At 44.0% G+C, this 23,935-nt stretch overlaps 1 protein-coding gene across 10 annotated transcripts in view; it reads left to right on the forward strand.

Annotated features, from left to right (window-relative positions):
- Positions 1 to 303: 303 nt before the first annotated feature.
- LOC137334011 (uncharacterized) overlaps positions 304 to 23,935 on the forward strand; it is a 40,555-nt gene continuing 16,923 nt past the window's right edge. For 4 of the 10 annotated variants that reach the window (XR_010966038.1, XR_010966031.1, XR_010966034.1 and 1 more), the window contains exon 1: positions 304 to 527. Coding sequence is in view for 1 of the 10 variants with exons in the window: in XM_067998412.1 (XP_067854513.1) it covers positions 474 to 527 (54 nt within the window). In the remaining 9 variants the exon portion in view is untranslated. The other 6 variants (XR_010966032.1, XR_010966030.1, XR_010966039.1 and 3 more) reach the window with 5 other exon arrangements.

Genomic DNA, 23,935 nt, shown 5'->3' on the forward strand with positions numbered 1-23,935 from the left:
AAACTTTGGTGGAAGATGGGTTTTGAAAAAGGTTTTCAAAAGGAGCAGGGAGAAAAGTTGGGATGATTTAGAAGGGGGAGAAGCAGAGTGTAGGGCCAAGGCAGCGGGGGTGAAGAGGATGGAGGAAAGAGAAATTAGTTAGTGTCTTCAGGAGGCGGGGAATACTTCAGCAGAAAATGATGAAGGTAGCGACAAGGCTCAGGTTCACCTGCAGAGAGATCCAGTGCCAGGACTTACTAACACTTTGTACTTGCATAGTTAGGTAGCTAGGGGCTGTTGCAGTATTGCGTTACGACAGGTAACAGTAAGTAGCAAATCACATAAACAGGACTCGTCTGGAATGGAAAATGTTTCCGTCCAGAGCCTATTTTCAGTGGCACTTAAGGACTACAAGTGCTACTGAAAATAGGATCCAGAGGAAAGCATGATCCCTTAAAAAAGAAAAGTTTAACCTAACCTGTGCAGATTAGCAGATGTCAACAGAAGACAGATGCCACTGTGGAGCAACCCCTCTCTCGGAGACACAGGTAAAGGTTGGCATTTGTACAGTAAGAGTGGAAAGTCCCAAGTCTTGCTTAAAAGTTTATGGAGACGAATCTATGGAGCTACAGTGGGGAACACGCAAGGAGGAGAATGCATATATACAGTATTCAAGGGCATAACCTGCATAGTTATTAAAACAATGCAGTTTTACATTTGCAAATCTCCACTTAAAGTAGCTTAAAAGAATTTAGGCCATATTATATATTGACTGCGGCTGGCTCCAGTGGTTGGTGAGTACTGATGTGTAAAGATAACTTCTTCAGCTGTAAAGTCTCCCTGCAGGTCTGTGGGGTGGAGGAAGGTATTTTATACGCTGTTTTCTGTGTGCGAAGACCGCTTTTTTTTTCTTAAATCTCTCCGCTACCTTTCAACTCCCCTGATCTTGAACAAGCACCTGCATGCCTCAATATGTGTACTTATTACTTGGTTAACTGGTGCATTTTTTTGGATCAGACCGAATGATCGATAGGCCTGCAGCAACCCAAAGCTTCCTAGAGCAGGCCCCCAAAATCCCCAGCAGAAACTCGGCTTCGCCTCACACCCGTGGTCGACACTCAGCTCGGCCTTCACCCTCGTAAAACACTGCTCGGAGGCCTGCAGTAAGTTATCAGCAAGGCTTCTTCAAGGCAGTAACCCAGCTGCCTTCCCTTGCCCAAGGCAGTGCTTTAACCTTCAAGGAGCGACAGAGAGGCTGAGTCAGTAATCAGGCAGCAAGATTTTATTTAATTTTTTTTTAAAAAAAGATATGAAAAGGCGGAACGTTTGTCATTGTCTCCTTCCCGTTTTACTGTAACTTATGTGAGGAATCGTGTGGCGACATTGATGTAGAAGTGCTCACGAAATTCTTTATTCCTCTATTTTACTGACACGTTAATACCTTAATCGTAGAATGATACAGCACAGGAGGCGGCCTGTGCCAGCTCTTTAAAAGAACTATCCATTTAGTCCCACTCCCCCTGCTCTTTCCCCAGAGCCCTTCATTTATCCCCCCCCCCCCCTTCAAGTATTTTTCAAAAAGGAATTGGATAGTTACTGTTGAATCTGTTTCCACCGCCCTTTCAGGCAGTGCATTCCAGATCATAACAACTCGCTGCGTAAAAAAATTCTCCTCATCTCCCCTCTGGCTCTTTCGCCAATTACTTTAAATCTGTGTCCACTGGTTAACGAACCTCTGTCACTGGAAACAGTTTCTCCTTATTTACTCTCTCAAAACCCTACATGATTTTGAACACCTCTATCATATCTCCCTTTAACCTTCTCTGCTCTAAGGAGAACAACCCCAGCTTCTCCAGTCTCTCCACATAACTGAAGACAAAGGAATTGAGACATGATTTCACCCTCAAATTAAGGTAGTTATTTTCTTGTAATTATATATAGAGGCTGGGTCAAATCCTAGAGTCAAATGCCTTAGTCACAATGTCACTGTAAACTACATGAACTCCACATTCTGAATAAACATCAAGGTAAATATGAGCGACCCCTTGGAGGAGAAAAGGGGGCAGGAGGAGGGGGAAAAAGATGGGACTCACCACAGGGGAGGCAGATACCTGGCAGTCAGCCACTGACATGAATGTTCCACATTCCCATCTTCTGCTTCCTCCTCCCACGCCACATGCTCAGTGATAGACCAACGTGCAATTTCTAACAATGGCAAGTCTCCACATGGCTTGGCATAAGGACCAAGACCACCTCTTCTAATGTGTTTCATTGACCTGGAACGAATCCCCCCCATTCTGGTCATTTATAGCAGCTAGCAGTAACTTCAATGGTTCAGCAAATTTGACTTTTTGGCACAGTGACAAAAATTGGGATATGTCCTGCGTCGTCTCAGTATATGTTGTTAGGCGTGGCTCAGTGGTAGCTATCCGAGTCAGAAGGTCGTGGGTTCAAGTCCCACTCCAGAGACTTGAGCACAAAATCTAGGCTGACGCTCCAGTGCAGTACTGAGGGAATGCTGCATTGTCAGAGGTGCCGTACTTTGGAGGAGACGTTAGACTGAGGTCCGATCTGCTATCTCAGGTGGACGTAAAAGATCCCATGGCACTCATTTCGAAAAAGAACTGGGGCGTTCTCCCCAGTGTCCTGGCCAATATTTATCCTTCAACCAACATCACTAAAAACAGATGATCCGGTCATTACCACATTGCTGTTTGTGGGACCTTGCTGTGCACAATTTGGCTGCCGCATTTCTTACATTACAGTAGTGTCTACACTTCAAAAGTACTTCATTGGCTGCAAAGCGTTTTGGGACATCCTGAGGTTGTGAAAGGCGCTATATAAATGCAAGTCTTTCTTTCATTGCTGTGTTTTGTGTTTTCATGCGAATTTTTAGTTAGGCCACGCCATGCCATTGGAATGTTAATAGGTTAAGCTATGTCAGCTATCCTTTTTTTAAAACAAGTAATTGGTCATTAGAGGAGGATACGCAATCTGGGATGCGAATCTAAAGTCAGGTCTTGTTGCACTTGGCTAATTATATGTTGAAGTTGTTAACATCATCCCATTTGTCCACCCCTCCGTACTCTCACTTTCAGCCGTTTCTGCCCTTTCCTCAAACTCCTTCCCTAAATGCCCCTGCCTCATCATCTGTTCATGTCACGCTACACGTAACCCCACCAGCGAAAAAAAGTTATCTGTTTTTAATACAACGGGTCATTCTCTCTCTTTCTCTTCCTTTCGGATGTTTCTCTCTCTCTCTCTCTCTCTCTCTCTGTCTTTTGTTCTGGCCGTTTGTATATTCGGTGGTCCTGTATGTAACATCTCTCTGTCTGAACACTTTGATTGCCTTGACAACGGGCAGTTGGAAAAATTATCTGTAATCACCAGACATTGTTCTCTGACTATAAATGCGGTAACCTTCAGGGAATCCCACACTTCACCTGACGAAGGAGAAAGCCTCCGAAAGCTTGTGATTTTCAAATAAAACTGTTGGACTATAACCTGGTGTTGTAAGATTCCTTACAATCTTCTCTCCCCACATTTAAAAATCTTCTCAAAACCCAAGCTTTCTGACCAAGCTTTGTCAGCCCTCTTAATCGCTCCCTCTGTGACTCATTTAATCCCACAGGATACAAACACAATTTGGTAGCCTACATACAAGAATGGGAAGCTGGACCCACTGTCAGCAGTGTGAATTTGCCCGCCTGTGCATAGCCAATCTATGGTGAAGTCCCGTTAAATATCTGCCCAAATAACAAGCAAAATTCACGTGATCTCAGGTGCCAAAAGGCTTGAATACAATGGCGACTATAATTTAAAACATCTGACATGTATTTACACAAAGGAGGCGTTTGTTTTAGAATGAAAAAGAATGCCTGTTTTTTCCTTCAGAATTAATGACCCACCAACAAAATCAAAGTCAGTGATGTTATTGTACAGATACAGTGCACTCAACAACTTCCTCTCTCTCCTATCTCAATAGAAGAGTTAACTCCTTTAAAATAAAATGATTGGATGATTCTGATGTTCAAGTGCATTGAAGCGTTCGTACAATATCTCCAATGGTAACTTCTACCTTAACATTCTCCTATTTGAGAACCGCACATTCCCACATTTTTATTACTAGGTCATTAATTATGGAGAGAAACGGGCATTCGCCCATTTTTTTTGATGGAAAAAGAATTTCACTCCCAGGTTTAATTAGCAGACATGTTAATTTAGGCAAGTTTGGTGAAATGGTCCAAACTTTCCTCCTGTGTTCCAAATACCCTGCAGTGCACATTCTTCCTTCTCTCTTGTCCCAGAACTTCTATGCTACAAAACTCACTTTCCTCCGTCTTCTCTTCCTCCCATTGATGGAGACTAGATAAATATCTGGTTGTGAATGGGATAGGAATGAACTGATGGGTTTGAATATTCCATGGGGCACAACGGTCCCTATGTTGCTAGGGTTATGGGAAAGATAAATGTTATCTGGAGGACAGCAAACAGGTATCATGTACCAGAGATATGGGTCAGGATCAACACTTTGGATTGTTGTTTGATTCCCTGATTCCCAAAGGTAATGTTTATACAAAACCTTCCTTCAGATTAAATGGATGGGGTAAAGTCCATGATGCAGTAGATTATCTATGGAAAGAATGGGCATAATGGGCTGAATTGCCTTTTCTCGTTCCGTGCTATATGTTCCTGAGCCCCAACATTTAAACCACTGTCTATGTGAAAGCACCAACTCTTGTATAAGCTTCCCAGTATCTATGTTTATGGAATAGTCTGGATTTCATCACTGACACAAAATATTCAGGATTGGGAATTGTTATTTATGGCTGACTTAAAATAGGTCACGGTCTCCTTTTTTCCTAGTGCCAACCAAGGTTCTGCACAATTTCAGAGACGCCACCAGATTAACCATTAACCCTTGAAAATGACCCTTCCTTGCCCTTTGTGCTTTATCAATAGGTTCAGGTTCAATTGAACAAGAGTTTCATTTCTCACATTCATTTTTTTGTTTCTCCTTTGAGCGATTGGCCGAAAGCCTATCGAGGTTTACGTGGCATACTTTGAATATTCTCCCCTCCCAGTGACAAATCCCAGAGGCACGATAGCACCATGTGACTAACCAGCATTGTAACCCAATGCTTGTCAGGTCATATTATCCACACGCACAGTATGAACAGGAAATGCACAAGTCTATCAGATTAAGGGGACTTTCCAACAAGACTTCCCTAAAATTCACTCAAACAATTAACCACTTCCAAAAAAAACCTTTAACCTTTCAAGCTCCAACTCCCTTGAATTGTTTTGGCTGAACCTGTTTGATCCTGTTGCACTTGTTTTCCCTAGTTGGTGGCAACATTTTTTCCCCATTGAACTGTCGTAATAACATACTGCAGCAGATAAGAAATTTGTGGGTAGGGTTGGCACAAGACAGGGGTTGGGCAGGGGATGGGATCGCAACTTTGCTAATGATAATTCAATGACTATCTCAGTAGCCTCGGTAACTAATGCCTCCATATAAGACAAAACATGCAAGTAAACGGGTGTGGCAGGGAAAAGAGGAAACAGACCTGTGTTTTTTTAAAAAAAGGAATCTGGTTTATATTGTAGCAATTTCCAGATAGTCACTAGCCACTCCAGACCAAAACCAGATAGATGGCTGTGGGATGTTGCCGGAGAAGACGCAATCCAAAAGGCAAGGGCTTAATACCCTGACATCCAGGATAACTTTCTTCCAAATGTACCTCTATTGAGTGAGTGAACGTGTTCTCTTATACTGTTTGAGAGCACGGTGATACCTTTTCCCCATTTTATCGTATGTCATTGCATGGACCTCTGCCGTACTTTTATATGATGTGGAGATGCCGGTGATGGACTGGGGTGGACAAAGGTAAGGAATCTTACAACACCAGGTTATAGTCCAACAAATTTATTTTAAAATCACAAGCTTTCGGAGATTATCCCCTTCGTCGGATGAATGAGTGAAAAGGCTCTCAAATCGCATATCTTATACTAGGCTGGGACAGCATCACACCAATCAAAAGGTGTCGTTGTTATTCAAACAGGCCAGTCACGGAGAACAGCACGTCCCAGTACACTGGATATACATTGTGTCAATTACACAGACAGGCAGAAAGAAACCCAAAATGCCATTTTGGGTTTCTTTCTGCCTGTCTGTGTAATTGACACAATGTATATCCAGTGTACTGGGACGTGCTGTTCTCCGTGACTGGCCTGTTTGAATAACAACGACACCTTTTGATTGGTGTGATGCTGTCCCAGCCTAGTATAAGATATGCGATTTGAGAACCTTTTCACTCATTCATCTGACGAAGGGGATAATCTCCGAAAGCTTATGATTTTGAAATAAATTTGTTGGACTATAACCTGGTGTTGTAAGATTCCGTACTTTTATATAGCACCTTTCATGACCTCGGGACAGCCCAAAGCACTTTACAGCTAATGAATTACTTTTGAAGTGTAGTCACAGTTGTAATATAGGAAATGCAGCAGCAAAATTGCACACAGCAAGCTCCCACAAATAGCAAAAAGATAATCTGTTTTTATTGATGTTGGTTGGGAGCTAAATACTAGCCAGGACACTGGGGAGAACTTCCCTACTCTTCTTCAAATAATGCCATTTCATCTTTTACGTCTACCCGAGTGGGCAGACGGAACCTCGGTTTAATGTCTCATCCGAAAGACGGCCCCCCAACAGTGCAGCACTCCCTCAGTATTGCATTGGTGTCAGCCTGGATTATGTGCTCAAGTCTCAAGTGGGGCTTGAACCTACAACCTTCAACTCCGAGGCGAGAGTGCTACCAACTGAGGCAAGGCGACACCTTGAAATCCTACTCTAACTTGTTCTTTCCCGAAACATCATGACAATATATGCCAAGCTAGCAAACTAGCAGAAGCAGGCCAATAGCTTCAAAATTGCTGACAAGTCAAAAACAGAAATGAATATAGCCAGTGACAAGTAGTTACATGGAAAGTGAGGCGAGGTACAAGTTTGTCAGAACATGAGCTGCAGGTTTACCCGATATCCTGTCACTTGTACAGCAAAAGAGGCTGGCAAAAATTGTGACAATCATGTAAACAGTGATATGAATCCACTCTTCTATCCTTTTAACCACCAGCTCACGGAGGTAATGTTAGTTCATGCTTCATGCTGACACAGTCTCCCTCTGTTCGTGGCAGTGCCTGTTTCCTCCCTCTCCTCTCCTAGTTCTGTGTAGGGGTCTTGACAAATAGGAAGGAGGACTATAAATGACTTTGGGAAGACGTAGATTAGCAGAATTGGCAACAGGTGGCAAATGTTATTGTGCCTTTAATGTACAAAATCATCCCAAGGCGCTTCAGAGATGTGTAAAGCGACCACCTCCCACCAGTCCGAAAAACAACTGTTCACCACTACTCTCTCTTTCCTGTTACTTAGCCAATTCTGTATCCATGCTGCTACTGCCCCTTTTATTACATGGGCTTCAGTCTGGACGACAAGGCTATTATGCGGCACTTTATCAAACGCCTTTTGAATGTCCATATACACATCAACTGTATTGCCCTCATCTACCTGCTCTGTTACCTCATCAAAACCCTTTTCAAGTTAGCTAAACACGATTTGCCTTTAACAAATCCATGCTGGCTTTCCCTAATCAATTCACACTTGTCCAAGTGACTGCTAATTCTGTCCCGGACTATCGTTTCTAAAAATGTTTCCCCACCACCGAGGTTAAACTGACTGGCCTATAGTTGCTGGGTTTATCTTTACATGCTTTTTTGAACAAGGGTGTAACATTTGCAATTCTCCAGTAGTCTGGCACCACCTCCCCCCATTTAAGGATGTTTGGAAGATTATGGCCTGCACCTCCGCAATTTCCACCCATACTTCCCTCAGCAACCTAGGGTGCATCTCATCTAGACCAGGTGACTTAACTACTTTAAGTACAGCTAGTCTTTCTAGTACCTCCTCTTTATCAATTATTAGCCTATCCAGTATCTCAACTACATCTTCCTTTACTGAGACTCTGGCAGCGTCTTCTTCCTTGGTAAAGACAGATGCAAAGTACTTCTTTAGTACCTAGGCCATGCCCTTTGCCTCCATAGGTAGATCTCCTTTTTAGTCCCTAATCGGCCCCACCCTCTCCTCTTACTACCCGTTTACTGTTTATATGCCTATAGATGACTTTTGGATTGCCTTTTATATTGGCAGCCAGTCTATTCTCATACTCTCTCTTTGCCCCTCTTCCTTTTTCACTTCCCCTCTGAACTTTCTATATTCTTCCTGGTTCTCACTTGTGTTATCAACCTGACATCCGTCATATGCCCCTTTTTTCCATTTCATCTTACTCTCTATCTTTTGTCATCCAGTGAGCTCTGGCTTTAGTTGCCCTACCTTTCTCCCTCGTGGGAATGTAACTAGACTGTACCCGAACCATCTCCTCTTTAAAAGGCCGCCCATTGTTCAATTACAGTTCTGCCTGTCAATCTTTGATTCCAATTTACCCGGGCCAGATCTGTTCTCATCCCACTGAAATTGGCCCTCCTCCAATTGAGTACTTTTACTTCAGAGTGGTCCATGTCCTTTTCCATAACTATTCTAAACCTTATGATACTATGATCGCTGTTCCCTAAATATTCCCCCACTGACACTTGCTCCACTTGGCCCACCTCATTCCCCAGAACCAAATCCAGCAATGCCTCCTTCCTCGTTGGGCTGGAAACGTGCTGGTCAAGAAAGTTCTCCTCAACTATCCTAGTTGAAATGTTGGACAAATGAAAACTAATTCCTCCCTTACTAATACAGAAGGGTAGATCTTGACTTTGCGCAATGGTGTATAACATCTGCTAGCGAGTCGGCAGCCCGTTTTACATCTCTCCCGATTGACCTCGAATGGAAATAAAAATCAGGAGAGATGTAAAACGGGCTGCCGACACACCATCACCCGATTTACACTGTCGCACAAAGTCGAGATCTAGCCCAGAGTGTCTTGCTCTCAGCTATTACTTCTGCTATGGTGGACTATGGTCACTTTCCCAATTTTCAGCATCCATACAATGGTGCTACTATTGAGGTAGGTGCAAGCCTTTGGGTTTCTCGGCACCTGAAGGCACTGACTCTCATTGGGAACATGGATACTGAGAAGGTTGCATGTCTATATCTTTCACCTCCTTAGGCTATGTTGAAAAGCTTCAGAGCCAATGAATTACTTTTGGGTGTAGTCATTATTTTTCAGGAAAATAAGGCAGCCAATTTGCACACAGCAAGATCCCACAAACAGCAAATGAATGAATGACCAAATAATCTGTTTTATTGGTGTTGGTTGAGGGACAAGCGTTGGCCAGGAAACCAGAACTCTCCTGCTCTTCATGGAATAGTGCCATGGGATCTTTTACATCCATCCGAAAGGGCAGGGGGTCATTGGGGGGTGCAGCAAGCTTTTATTACTGACCATTCATTCTTTCAACTCCAACCACCAATCACTTGTAAAATCCTGCTTGTAAATATGACAAATAAGTCTTAACTTAGCACAAAAAAATTGTTATCCACGAGTTACAGGGTTAACCAGCCCAACTGTTCAATATCATCCAACCACCAAAAGCATATCTCACTTGGAGTATGCAGGATCTGGTTACAATAGGGCTGAAATATGAAAGCAGTCTCAGGCTGTTTTAGAAGAGGATATGAGTCATTAATATTCAACAGGATAGATGAATCCCCATTGGGTTACAAGTGTGTATTCAATATGAAAAGTAGAGAGCGCGGCACATTGTGCCCAGGTAGCACAGACGGGGCCATGCAGGAGACAGGTATGTAGACAGCATTGATTAGAATCGCTAACTTTAGACTTTCCATTTGATAAATCGTACTTCAGCTGTGATCCAGCGTTTCTGGTTTCTAAAAAATTGTACAACTGCCTTTAATGCATCTTTCACTTAATTATATTGGCTTTCTCTCTCTCGATCTTTCTTCTCCCCCACTCCCCTTGTTTTATCTCACTTATTTGCCCTGCCCAATTGCCCCTCTCCGTTCATTGTCCTATTGCTCCATCCTCCTCTCCGTCTCTGGCTCCTTGTCAATCTGCCTCACTGCTTTGCTCCTTTTAATATCTGTCTGGACTCTTGGTGATTTGCCTAGTGAACTGGCTGACTCGGTTTAAATTGAGTTTTTTTTTAAAAACTTCAATTCAGTAAAGTTCACCTGGCTTCTCATGTTATGGTACATTACATTAACTTACATTACATGGTACAGTGAAACCTCAAACGTTTGTCACAACTGAGAAGACCTCTGTGGTGGATGACGGAAATTGACGGATAATCAACATGCATTTTAAATAACCTTTGTAAATGTCTAAATTAGAAACCAAAACCAATTTTTCCTTTTAATACAATTCGGTGGCCCTAAGCTCAGCAAAAAAAAAAAATTCTGGCAGATAATTGATATTCCACTGTGGTCACACCTACATTAGGAATCTCAAGAGTTCTGTATACTTCATTTAACACTAAGGGGTTGACCAGTTTGGGGATCTTTCCTCCATAAAAGACAAATTGGGCGAGATGTGCGGGGAGGGTCACAGGGCATATGGTTCTGAATTTCAGCAGTCGCATGTCCTGCAATATGCATAAGTTTCTTTTTAAATGCAATAATTTTACATGGTAGCCATTTTTTTTTTTAAAAAGGTGCTCATAATTTAAACATAGCAAATCACAGGACTCACGAGTGTTGGCTAAGCTGTGGGATGGGCACTGTGCAATCTCGCAGGGTGAGTCCATAGGCAATGTTGATACGATTTATACTTATTCTATTCTGGAAGGGGAGGGTGAGGACTTCCAATGCAGAAAAAAAATCAAACAGAACACATTTCAAAAGGCTTTTAAAAAAAAGTTTGGGGAAAAAAAAAAACCCTTAAATCCAGTGGGTTGCTGTAGATAGGCCAAAGTAAAATATATAGATAGGCAGTCGTTTAGTTATAACTTTCAATCAACTGACTTGTTTCTCAGTTCGCCTCAAAGACTTATGGTCCGCAGAATTTCCCCACCCTTGACAGCCAAAGAAACCCCCACCAACAATGAGATTTCGTAGAAATATTTTATTTTGCTTGTTTTGCAATTATCACTTAAGATTTCTATTAACTCTTTTGTCGCCAGCTTTTCTGAAAAATACAAGCTGTCTCGAGATAAATACAGATGAGGCATTTCACCCATACAGTTGCAAAGATGCTATAGTCCCCCCCTCCCCTATCACAGAATCCAACTGTTTTAGATTATCCCAGGGATGTCACCCCAAACTACCCAACCCAGAAGTCCACTCCCGATCTCCAACCTCCCTTTCCTCTCCAAAGTCCTTGAACATGTTGTCTCCTCCCAAATCCGTGCCGCATCTTTCCCACAACTCCATGTTTGAATCCCTCCAAACAGATTTCCACCCCTGCCACAATACTGGAGCAGCCCGTATCAAAGTCTCAAAGCACATCCTAGGTGACAGTGACTGTGGTAATCTATCCCTCCTCATCCTTCTCAACGTGTCTGCAACCTTTGATACGGTTGACCACAACATCTTCCAACGCCTCTCCTCCGTCATCCAGCCGGGTGGGACCGTGCTCGCCTGATTCCATTTTTATCTATCCAGTCATAGCCAGAGAATCTCCTGCAATGGCTTCTCTTGGAGTCCCCCAAGGATCTATTCTTGCCACCCTCCTACTTCTCATTTACATGCCACCCCTCGGCGACATCATCCGAAAACATAATGTCACATTCCACATGTACGCAGATGACACCCAGCTCTACCTCACCACCACCTCCCTCGACCCTCCACTGTGATTTGTCACACTGCTTGTCCAACACCGGATGAGCAAAAATATCCTCCAGCTAAATATTGGGAAGACCAAAACCATTGTCTTCGGTCCCTGCCACAAACTCCGTTCTCTAGCCACCGACTCTACCCCCTCTCCCTGGCCACTGTCTGAGGTTGATCCAGGCGGTTCACAACCTTGGCGTCCTATTTGACTCTGAGATGAGCTTCCGACCACACATCCGCTCCATCACCATGACCACCTACTTCCACCTCCATACCATCGCCTATCTCTGCCTCTGCTCATCTGCTGCTGACACCCTCAGCCATGACTTTGTTATTTCTAGACTTGATTATTCCAATTCTCTCCTGGCCGGCCTCCCATCTTTCAACCTCCATAAACTTAAGCTCATCCGAAACTCTGCTAACTCACACCAAGTCCCGTTCACCCATCACCTCTGTGCTCGCTGACCTACATGGTGATCCCGGTCTGGGAGCATCTCAATTTTAAAATTCTCACCTTGTTTTCAAATCTCTCCATGTCCTCGATCCTCCCTACCTCTGTAACCTCCTCCAGCCTTACAACCCTCCGAGATCTCTGCGCTCCTCCAATTCTTGCCTCTTGCGCATCCCCGATCTTAATCGCTCCACCGTGCCTTCAGCTGCCTAGGCCCTAAGCTCTAGAATTCTGTCCCTAATCCTCTCCCTCCTCCTTTTAAGACACGCCTTAAAACCTACCTCTTTGACCAAGCTTTTGGTCACCTGTCCTAATATCTCCTTGTGTGGCTTGGTGTAAAATTTTGTTGGATAACGCTCCTGTGAAGCGCGTTTTTCTACGTTAAAGGCGCTATATAAATGAGAGTTGTTGTTGATCATTGTGTGAGAGGAACTTCCTGACAGCAGTCCTTAGATTTGCCTCATACTAGTTTGAGTTTGTGCCCCTCAGGACAGCTTATCTGGAATTAATGTTCTGGATTCACCTCCTCCATCCTATTTATTATCATGTATGTGCCTTTTATGAGTCCCCTCTAAAGCTGCTTTTATCTTGTGCTTACTACTGTGCTGGTGCTCTTAGTTCCTCATGTCAGTCTCATGCAAGGGCAGTACCACCAAAGTAAACACGCCCAATTAATTAAAACCAGCATTTGGAAGATCCGTTTTTTAAAAAAAAAATTGGGTTTTCCTGGCCACCGGACTTAGGGAGCATGGCAAGTTTACCGTGGTACTGCGTCAACTGTTTTAAAACCCGCATATCGGAAACCAAAGGCACCAGCACAGCACGAAGTGCAAGATAAAAGCAGCTTTCGTCATCTCCTTTTGCAGTCGAGTAGACCTTGGTTTTTCCAGTTGCTCAGGATCAAGATTAATGTGAAGATGTGTCTAAAGCTGGATTCAGATCATTTAACACGAATAATGCAGTCTAAAATTCTAAGCACTGAATTAGCTGATCTTTAAATATGGACCAGCTTCCAATCTCTCTGTAGAGACAATGTCCACTTCCAAGTAGCAAGGGCTCATCTCTCCAATATGACTCTAAAGAGAGCAGTTATTGAGCTGTATACTGGGTTCCTCCAGTGGAAAGAAAGAAATTGCATTTATAAAGCGCCTTTCATGACCTCAGGACGTCCCAAAGTGCTTTACAGACAATGAAGTATTTTTTGTAGTGTAGTCGCTATTGTAATGTAGGAAACATGGCAGCCAATTTGCACACAGCAAGGTCCCACAAACAGCAATGAGATAATGACCAGACAATCTGTTTTTTTTAGATGTTAGTTGTGGGATAAATATTGGCCAGGCCTTGCCAGGCCTGCTCTTCTTCAATATAGTGCCACAGGATCTTTTACATCCACTTGAGGGGGCAGACAGGGCCTCTGTTTAACGTCTCATCCGAAAGATGACACCCCTGACAGTGCAGTGCTCCACTGAAGTGTCTGCCTAGATTATGTGCTCCAGTCACTGGAGTGGGACTTGAACCCACAATCTTCTGACTCAGAGGAAATAATTCTAATTACTCTACGGTCAATTAGTAATTGGCCACAGTCATTGTTCCTCCTGAGCTCCAAATACAGGTTCTTCCTCCACCCTGCATCCTCACTGTATTGAAAAATCAAGGTTCATAGCACTCTCTCCTATTCTAATTCATTCTTTCCCATGAACTCTCTCTCCCTCAGTCTTCCCCACCTCCCATGATCAACAGGCTTTTAAAACCTTAAAGCTTGGCATCACCTGTTTTATTTATCTAGACTTTTCTCTTACTCTTTTCAGCCCTGCTGGTAGCCCAGTGGCCTTTTTAGCAGGTGTAATGGAGTTTAAATGACCACAGGGTAGATATGGATGAGAAAGACCTCTCAGATCATTTATCTATCACATGATTCAGTTGTTTCTTAAACAATTCTAGTCTTTTTTTACCTCCACTATCCATGAAATTGATCACTGTGTGTAGAATTTCCTGATGCCACTCCTAAATTTCCCCAACAATAAACGGAGTAAGAACGTGTGTTGGGGATTTTCTGTATGAGGAAAGTTGCATTGGTTCAGAGTACAGGGTGATCCAGGTAGTCCAGCACAGCCAACAGACTCACATCGGTTCCAATCCTTGACCTCAAAATTGCTCCCACTGCCTCCACCAGTGACAGATCTGTACCCACCAGTGTTTCACCTTAATGTTTCCAGCACAGTATCCTCTCCAGGCACAATCCAAATTTGGAAAGAGAAAACCTAGAATTGTACTGCTCTGTGTTTTTCATAGTTCAAGCAGACACAATGGAAACTTTGACAGAGCCATCACATTACACTTTACTGAAGTCCCAGTGCCAACACTCAACCACCAACCTTGCTTTTGGTGGTGGACGTGGAGGGGGAAGGTGTTTTAGAATCACCGCATCCCTAATGTAGTCAGTCAGTCCATGAGGTGTAGAGCACTTGATTTTCATTTATTAAGTGCGTCTAGAAAGCAGGGACTCCACACACACGCACATAAATATTGTAACCTGCAGCATACAACGTACAACTTCACAAGTTTTGTGTCTGTGCGTTTGAGTATAGTTACAAAACCAACATGCACCCAGATCTTTGCAAAGATCTCAAGCAGAGCCCTACCAGTCAGTCCCTTTAACGGGCCATTGTCAGTGGGCTGACCTACTCTGCAAGCCAACTATAGCCAGCTGGTATGGAGTTGTGATTTATAAAGGGGGAGGGCAGGGGGAAAGAAGATGGAAAAAAAACTTACTGATATAAAAAGTGACAGTACTGGATTACAATTGAAAAAAAGGTTTGCATCAATGAATTGGCATCGCTGCACCGTTATCGCATCGACATCCCAGCAACGTGCGGTGCAAATATAGTTCGATTGTCAATGGTGAGCATAAAAGCCCAATTGATGTCGTTCGCTGCCAAACCCGGCATTGCGGCAATTTCTGGCCCAATGGTTCAGAAACCAGCAGCAGCGCCGCGGGAACTGCGCGGATTTGTGCGCACGTGGTTGATTTGAAGTCCAGAATAATAACTTCCCCATTCATTGCAGGCAACTGTCCCCCGATAACAGGGGGAAGGAGCCGTGCAGTCCAACCAGGTGGCAAAACACATGGCTGGCCTGAGCTCTGGTCTCCCATGGTCAAAGCAAGAGCGGAAAGTACCGGGAGAGCAGCCCTCGGCTTTTGCTGTTACCGGTACTTTGCCCTCAAGGCAGAGTGTTTCCTGCCTCTGGAGGTGCGTAGATTTATACCGAGTCCCAGTGAAAGCAAAATACTGCAGATGCTGGAAATCTTGAAATAAACAGAAAATGCTAGAAAACATCTCAACAGGTCAGGCAGCATCTGTGGAGAAAGAAACAGTTAACGTTTCAGGTGGACGACCTTTCATCAAAATTGGAGGCGTTAGGAGATGAACAGCTTTTAAGCAAGTACAAAGTCAGGGAAAAGGGTGCAGGAAAAGTCTGCATTAGGGTGGAGGGCAGGAGTGATCAGAAGACAAAAAGGGATGAACCTGCACCTCTCTCCCTTTTGTTCTGTTCCTACATCCTACCCCCACAAACACAATACTTTTCCCTGGCTCTGTTTCTCTCTCCACAGATGCTGCCTGACCTGCTGAGTGTTTCCCACATTTTTTGTTGGGAGGGTGAAAGATGGGAGAGCATTGGAATAATCGAATCTAGGGGTAACTAAGGCATGGATGAGGGTTTCAGCAGCAGATCAGCTGAGGCAGGGGCAGAGTCGGGTGATGCTGCGGAGGTGGAAGTAGGCAGTCTTGGTGATGGAGAGGATATCGGGTCGGAAGGTCAGCTCAGGGTAAAATAGGACGCCAAGGTGGTGAACAGTCTGGTTCAGCCGGAGACAGGTAGATAATAAGGGATAGAACAGAAAGAAGAAGCCATAAGATTTTATTTTTGATGAACAGGTTAAGGCTACAAAGGCCAACAGTCATATCTTTAACCGCAACATGGCTGAAATCAGCCGACTCAACATGGACGGGAGATTCGAACCTGGGATGTTCCTGGTCTGTATGGCTATTGATCGCTATCTAGTGACCCCTGTGTGTGTCAGGACAGGGGCATACTTGGCTGCGATTACCCTCTTTCCCCCCCCCACCCCACCAATCCACACCCGCATAGTCAAATAGCCTGCTGAGGCTCCTGGTTTAAAGACAGACAGACTTGCATTTATACAGCACCTTTCACGATCTCAGGACGTCCCTAAGCACTTTACAGCCAATGAAATACTTTTCTTTTTTTGAACTGTAGTCACTGTTGTAATGTAGGAAACGTGGCAGCCAATTTGTGCACAGCAAGATCCCACAAACAGCAATGAGATAATGACCCTGATCATCTGTCTTTTTGCGATGATGGTTGAGGGATAAATATGGCCAGGTCACTGGGGAGAACGCCCCCTGCTCTTTTTCGAAATAATGCCATGGGATCTTTTATGTTGGCCTGAGGGGGCAGACGGGAGCTCGGTTTAACGTCTCATCCGAAAGATGGCATCTCCGACAGTGGAGTGTCAGTTTGGATTTTGTGCTCAAGTCTCTGGAGTGGGACTTGAACCCACAGTCTTCTGTCTCCGAGGCGTGAGAGCTACCACTGAGCCACGGCTAAGGTTTAGGATCCATGCGGGAAGCATGACTACTTAAATAAGGTGCCAGAGGACTGCCAGCACATGTAGAAGTAAAAGGCAGCAAAAGAAAGCATCTTCAGGAGATGAAAGGGAGATAATTAAGTGGAGGGAGAGAAAGGGAACTGTTTGTGTTTTTATTGACCTATTAATATATGCAAGTATCTTCATGGAGGTTGACATTTAAGGAACATTCTTAAAGTCAGCTGCTCAATGGAAAATAGTAAACAATTTTACAACACCAAGTTATAGTCCAGCAATTTTATTTTAAATTCACAAGCTTTCGGAGGCTACCTCCTTCCTCAGGTGAACGATGTGGGAAATAGGTTTGTTTTGAAACAAGATAATACCCACATGATGCAGGCACTCAGCATACAATGCATCATTTAACCCTTGGTGTAGTTTACATTAACATGCATGCATGTATAGGTCAAGTGTCAACATTCAACAAATCCTAGGTGAGAGATTTTCAGTCACAGTCCTCATACACGAGGAGTCCACTTGGGCCAAAAGCAAATGTGGCTGAAAGTGCCAGGCTGAATCACGTGGGCTGCAAGGGACAACCAAATGGTTCTCATTTATTCTTCTCTCTCGTTTCTTTTTAATTTTGCTCTATTTCTCTCTTCACTGTAAAAAGTTGGATAGCCAGGTGGTGAAGGATAGAATACTAGAGCCTAGTCTTCAGTTGCTTCCAAGCTTTTATTCTCAGATCCCCCTCGATAAGCTCCCTCCTATAAATGGATAGGAGAGTTCCCAATTGATACCCACCACCTGAATACAATTAACACTAATTAATATAAATCACATGGATACAATTAACATTCACAACCCACTTGTAGGATTTAGGAAGGTTTTCTTTGGCGAGAATGAAAGCCAGAGTGCCCATCCCTAGTTGCCCTTGAGAAAGTGGCTTTCTACTTGAACCGCTGCAGTCCTTGGTGATGGCGCCAGGTTGGGAAGTGTAGAATTTTGATCCAGCGATGTTGAAGGGAGGGCAAAATATGTCCAAGTCAGGTTCGTGTGCAAGATGAAGGGGGACTTGGTTTGGGGGTAGTGGGGGGGATGGTGGTCTCATTCTCATGCTTGTGCTGTTGCTCTTCAGTGGTAGAGTGTTTTAATGATGGCACTTCACTATTGCTATGAATATTATTCCATAGCATTCTCTTGCTGTTGAAAGCAGGAGAAATAGTGGGAAGTATTATTGATGTTTTAGATTTGAATCCTAAAGTGAGAGATTCTCTTCTGTGAGAGATTCCCACAACTGCGGGAGTTGCTAAACCTGGTCTACTAATGCTTTACGTACTTTGTTATTGCCCCTCCTCCAATAAACATCCTTGAGGAGGGATGATTACAAGATGCAAACAGCACTCAAAGTTAACTTAAAGTCTCAACTTACATAAAGACCAAAACATGCAGTCCCATTCTGTACACATTTAGTGGCATATTTATATTTCAGAACTACTTTGAAGAATCCTCTCAACCAAACTTATTTGCAACAGTTTCATCTTTATAAAAGGACCCTGGTGGCAACGCTCCTTCTAAAGTTCTCTTCTTAGGCAGGACCCTCAATCTCCCTCTGTTAAAGGAAAGTCCAGGGTGCACCCCCAAATTACCTCAATCCCAAACTAGCACACTGTTCCCATCATGTACTCAACCACACAGACAACCACAATGTGCTAATGTTTTCCTGTAAGTCCTATGTGACAAACTATACAATGGCAAAATATATTTTTTTTCCTGCAAGGCCAGTTTTTAAGTCTTAGAATAACGAACGGTTTTGTACTTGGATAGTACAATTTTTCATTCTTGGTGGGAGGAAAAATATAATTGGATTATTCCTCAAATAAGATGTCCAGCTCTAAGTTGGTATTTTTTTTAAGTTTACCCATTCAATCAAGAGATCAAGTATCTTGCGAGAGATCAAGCATTCTTTGATGGGCTGAGAGCAGAGGTGAAAGCCATTACAGGGACACTGTGCACGGGTAGCACAAACGGAACCCCAAAAGTAGCTGTTGGTCGATAATCGGCTGCTGTTGAGTTCCGTTACTGCTAGTTGTGGACTGACTGCTGGAATAATCATTCAGCTCAACGACAGACGCACTGCACCAATTATTTTGAGGTATGGGATCCACACACCACATCAGCCACAATAAATTTAAAGTTAAGAATCGAGAACAGTGAGTATTGTTTTTGTTTCTGCAATGTCGAGATGAGCACTCTTGTATAACCTCAATACCATAGTGACATTAATTATAGGTTCATTCTATTAACACTAAATCACCAACTTTAACCTGAACCTAATTCATCCTTTCAGTGTTCCTACATTTTCCCCTCCCACCGCCATCATCACCTCCACTCCCCACCAAACTATCTAGGAGCGTACGAGCTCTACTAGTTGCCCTCATTCTTTAGGGTTCCCCACTCCCAGAGCTGGTATTAATCAACTGTACAGCTGCAAATCCCCTCCCTTTTTCAATTAGCAAAGCAATGCTGCTTCTTCCTGCAGTGCATTTTCAAAGGTGAAGATGTTACATTGCTAGACTCCTCATTAAAGACTTGATCTAGAAAACTCGTAATTCCATACAGTGGGACCCCATCCATGAAACTAATCACTTTTTAAAAAAAAGTGAACAATTTTATACCAAAATTTAATACACTGCTAAACACAATTACCAAGTCATTTAACTCAACAACTACTTGCATTTATATGGCACCTTTAATGTAGTAAAACGTCCCGAGGCGCTTTACAGGAGCGATTATCAAACAAAATTTGACACCGTACCACATAAGGAGATATTAGGACAGGTGACCAAAACCTTGGTCAAAGAGATAGGTTTTAAAGAGCGTCCGAAAGGAGAAGAGTTAGGGAGGCAGAGAGGTTTAGGGAGGGAATTCCAGAGCTTAGGGCCAAGGCAGCTGAAGGCACAGCGACCAATGTGGAGCAATCAAAATTGGGGGATGCAAAAGAAGCAAGAATTGGAGGAGTGCAGAGATCTCGGAGGGTTGTAGGGCTGGAGGAGGTTACAGAGATAAGGAGGGGTGAGACCAAGGAGGGATTTGAACACAAGGATGAGAATTTTAAAACTGAGGAATTCCCAGACTGGCAGCCAATGTAGGTCAGCAAGAACAGGGGTGATGGGTGAACAGGACTTGGTGAGAGTTAGGATATGGGCAGCAGAGTTTTGGCTGCCATGGCTCTTCTGTAGGTGTTAAGCTTTTATTTAAAAAGAGTGATGTCCTGGTTTATTAAATAATATAAAATCTGGTGCTTAGGTCACAGCTTCATTCATATTTTTGCGTCCCCTCTAAATAAAAAGGTAGAAGATTTCCTATATGTACTATTTCCATCAAACTTGTAAAGGGACTTGATTACATAGCACTAGAGAATATCTCTCCCTCCCTAGATGCAAGCTCTTTAGAGCATTGGCTAGAACCCATTCTAGCAGAATGGTGTGAGAGAGCAAGCCAATGGGAACTCATGCCAAGTTCCAGCCAACTGTACGTTTTAACACAGAGCTGGGCCAAAGCCAGTCACGAGCCAAGGCCAGTCTGCTCAGTCAGACTAGACTGAAATAGAACAAAGACTTGCAAAGGTAGATGGCCAAAGGAATCAAATCCGGCTTGTATACAAATTATATAAACTAAATAAAACCAGCACCCAGATCAAGCAAAGGTGGGAGTGGTTACTTTTGCAATCACCTCCAAAGAATGCAATTACTCCTCTCCCACTTATAATTTGTGGGTTGGTATTTAGCCCCTGGAAATAACCCACCCCCTCAAAATTAGTCTCGGGCTCGGTTCTTTCAAACATCTTTCCTCAAATCAGTTTTTATACACCCAAACAGGAAAGATGAATAACCAAAATAGTAATCAATGGCTTAATGGGACTTTTCCAACTTACAGTCATGCATTTCCTGGAAACTCCCCTTTGTTTATCTACAGGGATGTCAGATCATAGCTGAGCCTTTTTTTCCCCCCGTGAGGCTGGTACCTCAATATTGCAATTCCTTATATTTCTGTGTTTATGGGGTATATATGCCAACTGACACTACACCATAGGAATACTTAATGCATTTGGACTAAATTCTTTTGTGCACTTTTTTAAAAAAACATTAAAATTGACCCATTAGCATTAGCACTTGTATAGAAACGATGCTGCTACTGGAAAATAGATCCCTGTATCTAAACTGTTCTTGGATGAGTCAGACAATATCAATCAGGGTTTGGGTTGGGTGTGGTATAATTGGCCCCACATGCCTGGGCTAGGAAGGAGAAGAGGAGGGGGAAAAGAAAATAAGTCAGCCAGGGTTCCCCATTCCTGATCGCTATCCAGTGATCGCTGCTGTATGTGGGTGCATGTGGAAAGGATCACACTGAAGGTGCCTCCACATGCTCGAAACCACCTGGCAACGTGGACTGACTGGGCTCACTCATGAGGAAACAACCACTTAGCTGAGGTACTGGTACCTTGTGGAACTGTGCACCAGGAAGAGTCACTGCCTTCAGAAAACTGAATGTGACACAGCTACGATGGGCCGAATGGCCTCCTTCTGTGCTGTATCAGTCCATGAAAATCAAATCAAATCTGACCTGAATGGCCAGGATTTTGCTGTGGGTTTAGATATTTATCCATAATGCATTTTATAGTTAGAGGAGATTAATCACCATCCCAGTGGCATTGGGGTTAAGTCACTGCCTCTGAGCTATACACACACCAAGAAAGTCCCTCATTTGCTCCCGTGTCCCTCCTGACTTGCCTGTCCTTCGCCAAGGCAGCCAAAACATAACTACAATAGGCTACAGTACTGCTGGATTAGAGAATAGAAAATTGGCCACTCCTGAGTGCTACACAACCCCGACTGAAAGGGTGTACATGCAAATACCAGCAGAGAACTGGACTGGGCTCTACTATCCAGGACACCCCCTTTCAAGCCTCAAACTAAATAATGGCTATGTGAGAACAGTTTCGCAGGTGCCACCAGTAAGGGATTGTTGTGTGTGCAGGTGGGGAAGGGACAGAGAGAGGAAGGGATCAGTCCATTAGCAATGACACAGACCACACAGTAGCGCTAGATTAGTTAATTTTGCGTGCACGGTCACTACTGGCAGGAGTCCTCTGGCATGACACGATCACTCCCGGTTAAGCAGAAATAAGTATTTACCGGGACATTCGTGTCAGGCAAGAGGGCTTCCTAACTCTTCAATGGTTTCCTGGAACACAAAGTGTGTGCCTCGTGGAAAAGCGGATAGAAACATGGCCAGGGAAAAGTAGAAACATATCCACAACATCAGGGAAAGAGCGCAATTTCTCACCTTTGCTCTGCCGCACTTCACACCTGTAAATAAAGAGCAACTTTCTTCTGTAGATCTCCCCTTTGAAAGTACCTTTTGTTGCTCCCCAATTGCTTCGTAGGCGCACTGTCCAGCTTGGAACTTAACCATACTTTGCAGGAAGATCCCAAGTTTAATACCGACTGGGCTGATCGTAAGCCAGAGAGCTAGAAGTGGTGACGTTAACCTCAGTGCCCTCATATCACATTGCTGTTTGTGGGACCTTGCTGTGCGCAAATTGGCTGCCATGTTTCCTACATTATAACAGTGACTACACTTCAAAAAAAAGTACTTCACTGGCTGCAAATCGCTTTATAAATGCAAGTCTCTCTAAGTCTCTCTTTTTACTTCAGGAGAGGAGGGAAATAAATGGGTTGCAAACAATCCAAACGTGTATAAACCCTACAGGGGATGCAGTAGGGAAGCGTTTAGGTAAGGAGCATCCAAGCTTTTTGTCTTTATTAGTCACACAGGTTCAGGGACCAGATATAAAGTTTAAATCACTGTTCCTATTAATTTGCTTATCTTTCAGGTTGCTGTCACAACAACTTGTATTTATTTTTTTTATTATTCGTTCATGGGATGTGGGTGTCGCTGGCGAGGCCGGCATTTATTGCCCATCCCTAATTGCCCTTGAGAAGGTGGTAGTGAGCTGCCTTCTTGAACCATTGCAATCTGTGTGGTGAAGGTTCTCCCACAGTGCTGTTAGGAAGGGAGTTCCAGGATTTTGACCCAGCGACGATGAAGGAACGGTGATATATTTCCAAGTCGGGATGGTATGTGACTTGGAGGGGAACGTGCAGGTGGTGTTGTTCCCATGTGCCTGCTGCTCTTGTCCTTCTAGGTGGTAGAGGTCGCGGGTTTGGGAGGTGCTGTCGAAGAAGCCAAGGTGAGTTGCTGCACTGCATCCTGTGGATGGTACACACTGTAGCCACTGTGCGCCGGTGGTGAAGGGAGTGAATGTTTAGGGTGGTGGATGGGGTGCCAATCAAGCGGGCTGCTTTGTCCTGGATGGTGTCGAGCTTCTGGAGTGTTGTTGGAGCTGCACTCCTGACTTGTGCCTTATAGATGGTGGAAAGGCTTTGGGGAGTCAGGAGGTGAGTCACTCGCCACAGAATATCCAGCCTCTGAACTGCTCTTGTAGCCACAGTATTTATATGGCTGGTCCAGTTGAGTTTCTAGTCAATGGTGACCCCCAGGATGTTGATGGTGGGAGATTCGGTGGTGTAGCTGTAGCTGTACTGGAACAGCTTGGCTAGAGGCGCAGCTAGTTCTGGAGCACAAGTCTTCAGCACTACAGCCGGGATGTTTTCGGGGCCCATAGCTTTTGCTGTATCCAGCGCACTCTGCTATTTCTTGATATCGTGGAGTGAATCGAATTGGCTGAAGACTGGCTTCTGTGATGGTGGGGATATCGGGAGGAGGCCGAGATGGATCATCCACTCGGCACTTCTGGCTGAAGATGGTTGCAAACACTTCAGCCTTGTCTTTTGCACTCACGTGCTGGACTCCGCCATCATTGAGGATGGGGATGTTTACAGAGCCTGCTCCTCCTGTTAGTTGTTTAATTGTCCACCACCATTCACGACTGGATGTGGCAGGACTGTAGAGCTATGAACTGATCCGTTGGTTGTGGAATCGCTTAGCTCTGTCTATAGGATGTTGCTTCTGCTGTTTAGCATGCTTGTAGTCCCGAGTTGTAGCTTCACCAGGTTGGCACCTCTTTTTT

The sequence above is a fragment of the Heptranchias perlo genome, chromosome 17, assembly GCF_035084215.1.
Source record: "Heptranchias perlo isolate sHepPer1 chromosome 17, sHepPer1.hap1, whole genome shotgun sequence".
In the NCBI taxonomy this organism is placed as follows: domain Eukaryota; kingdom Metazoa; phylum Chordata; class Chondrichthyes; order Hexanchiformes; family Hexanchidae; genus Heptranchias; species Heptranchias perlo.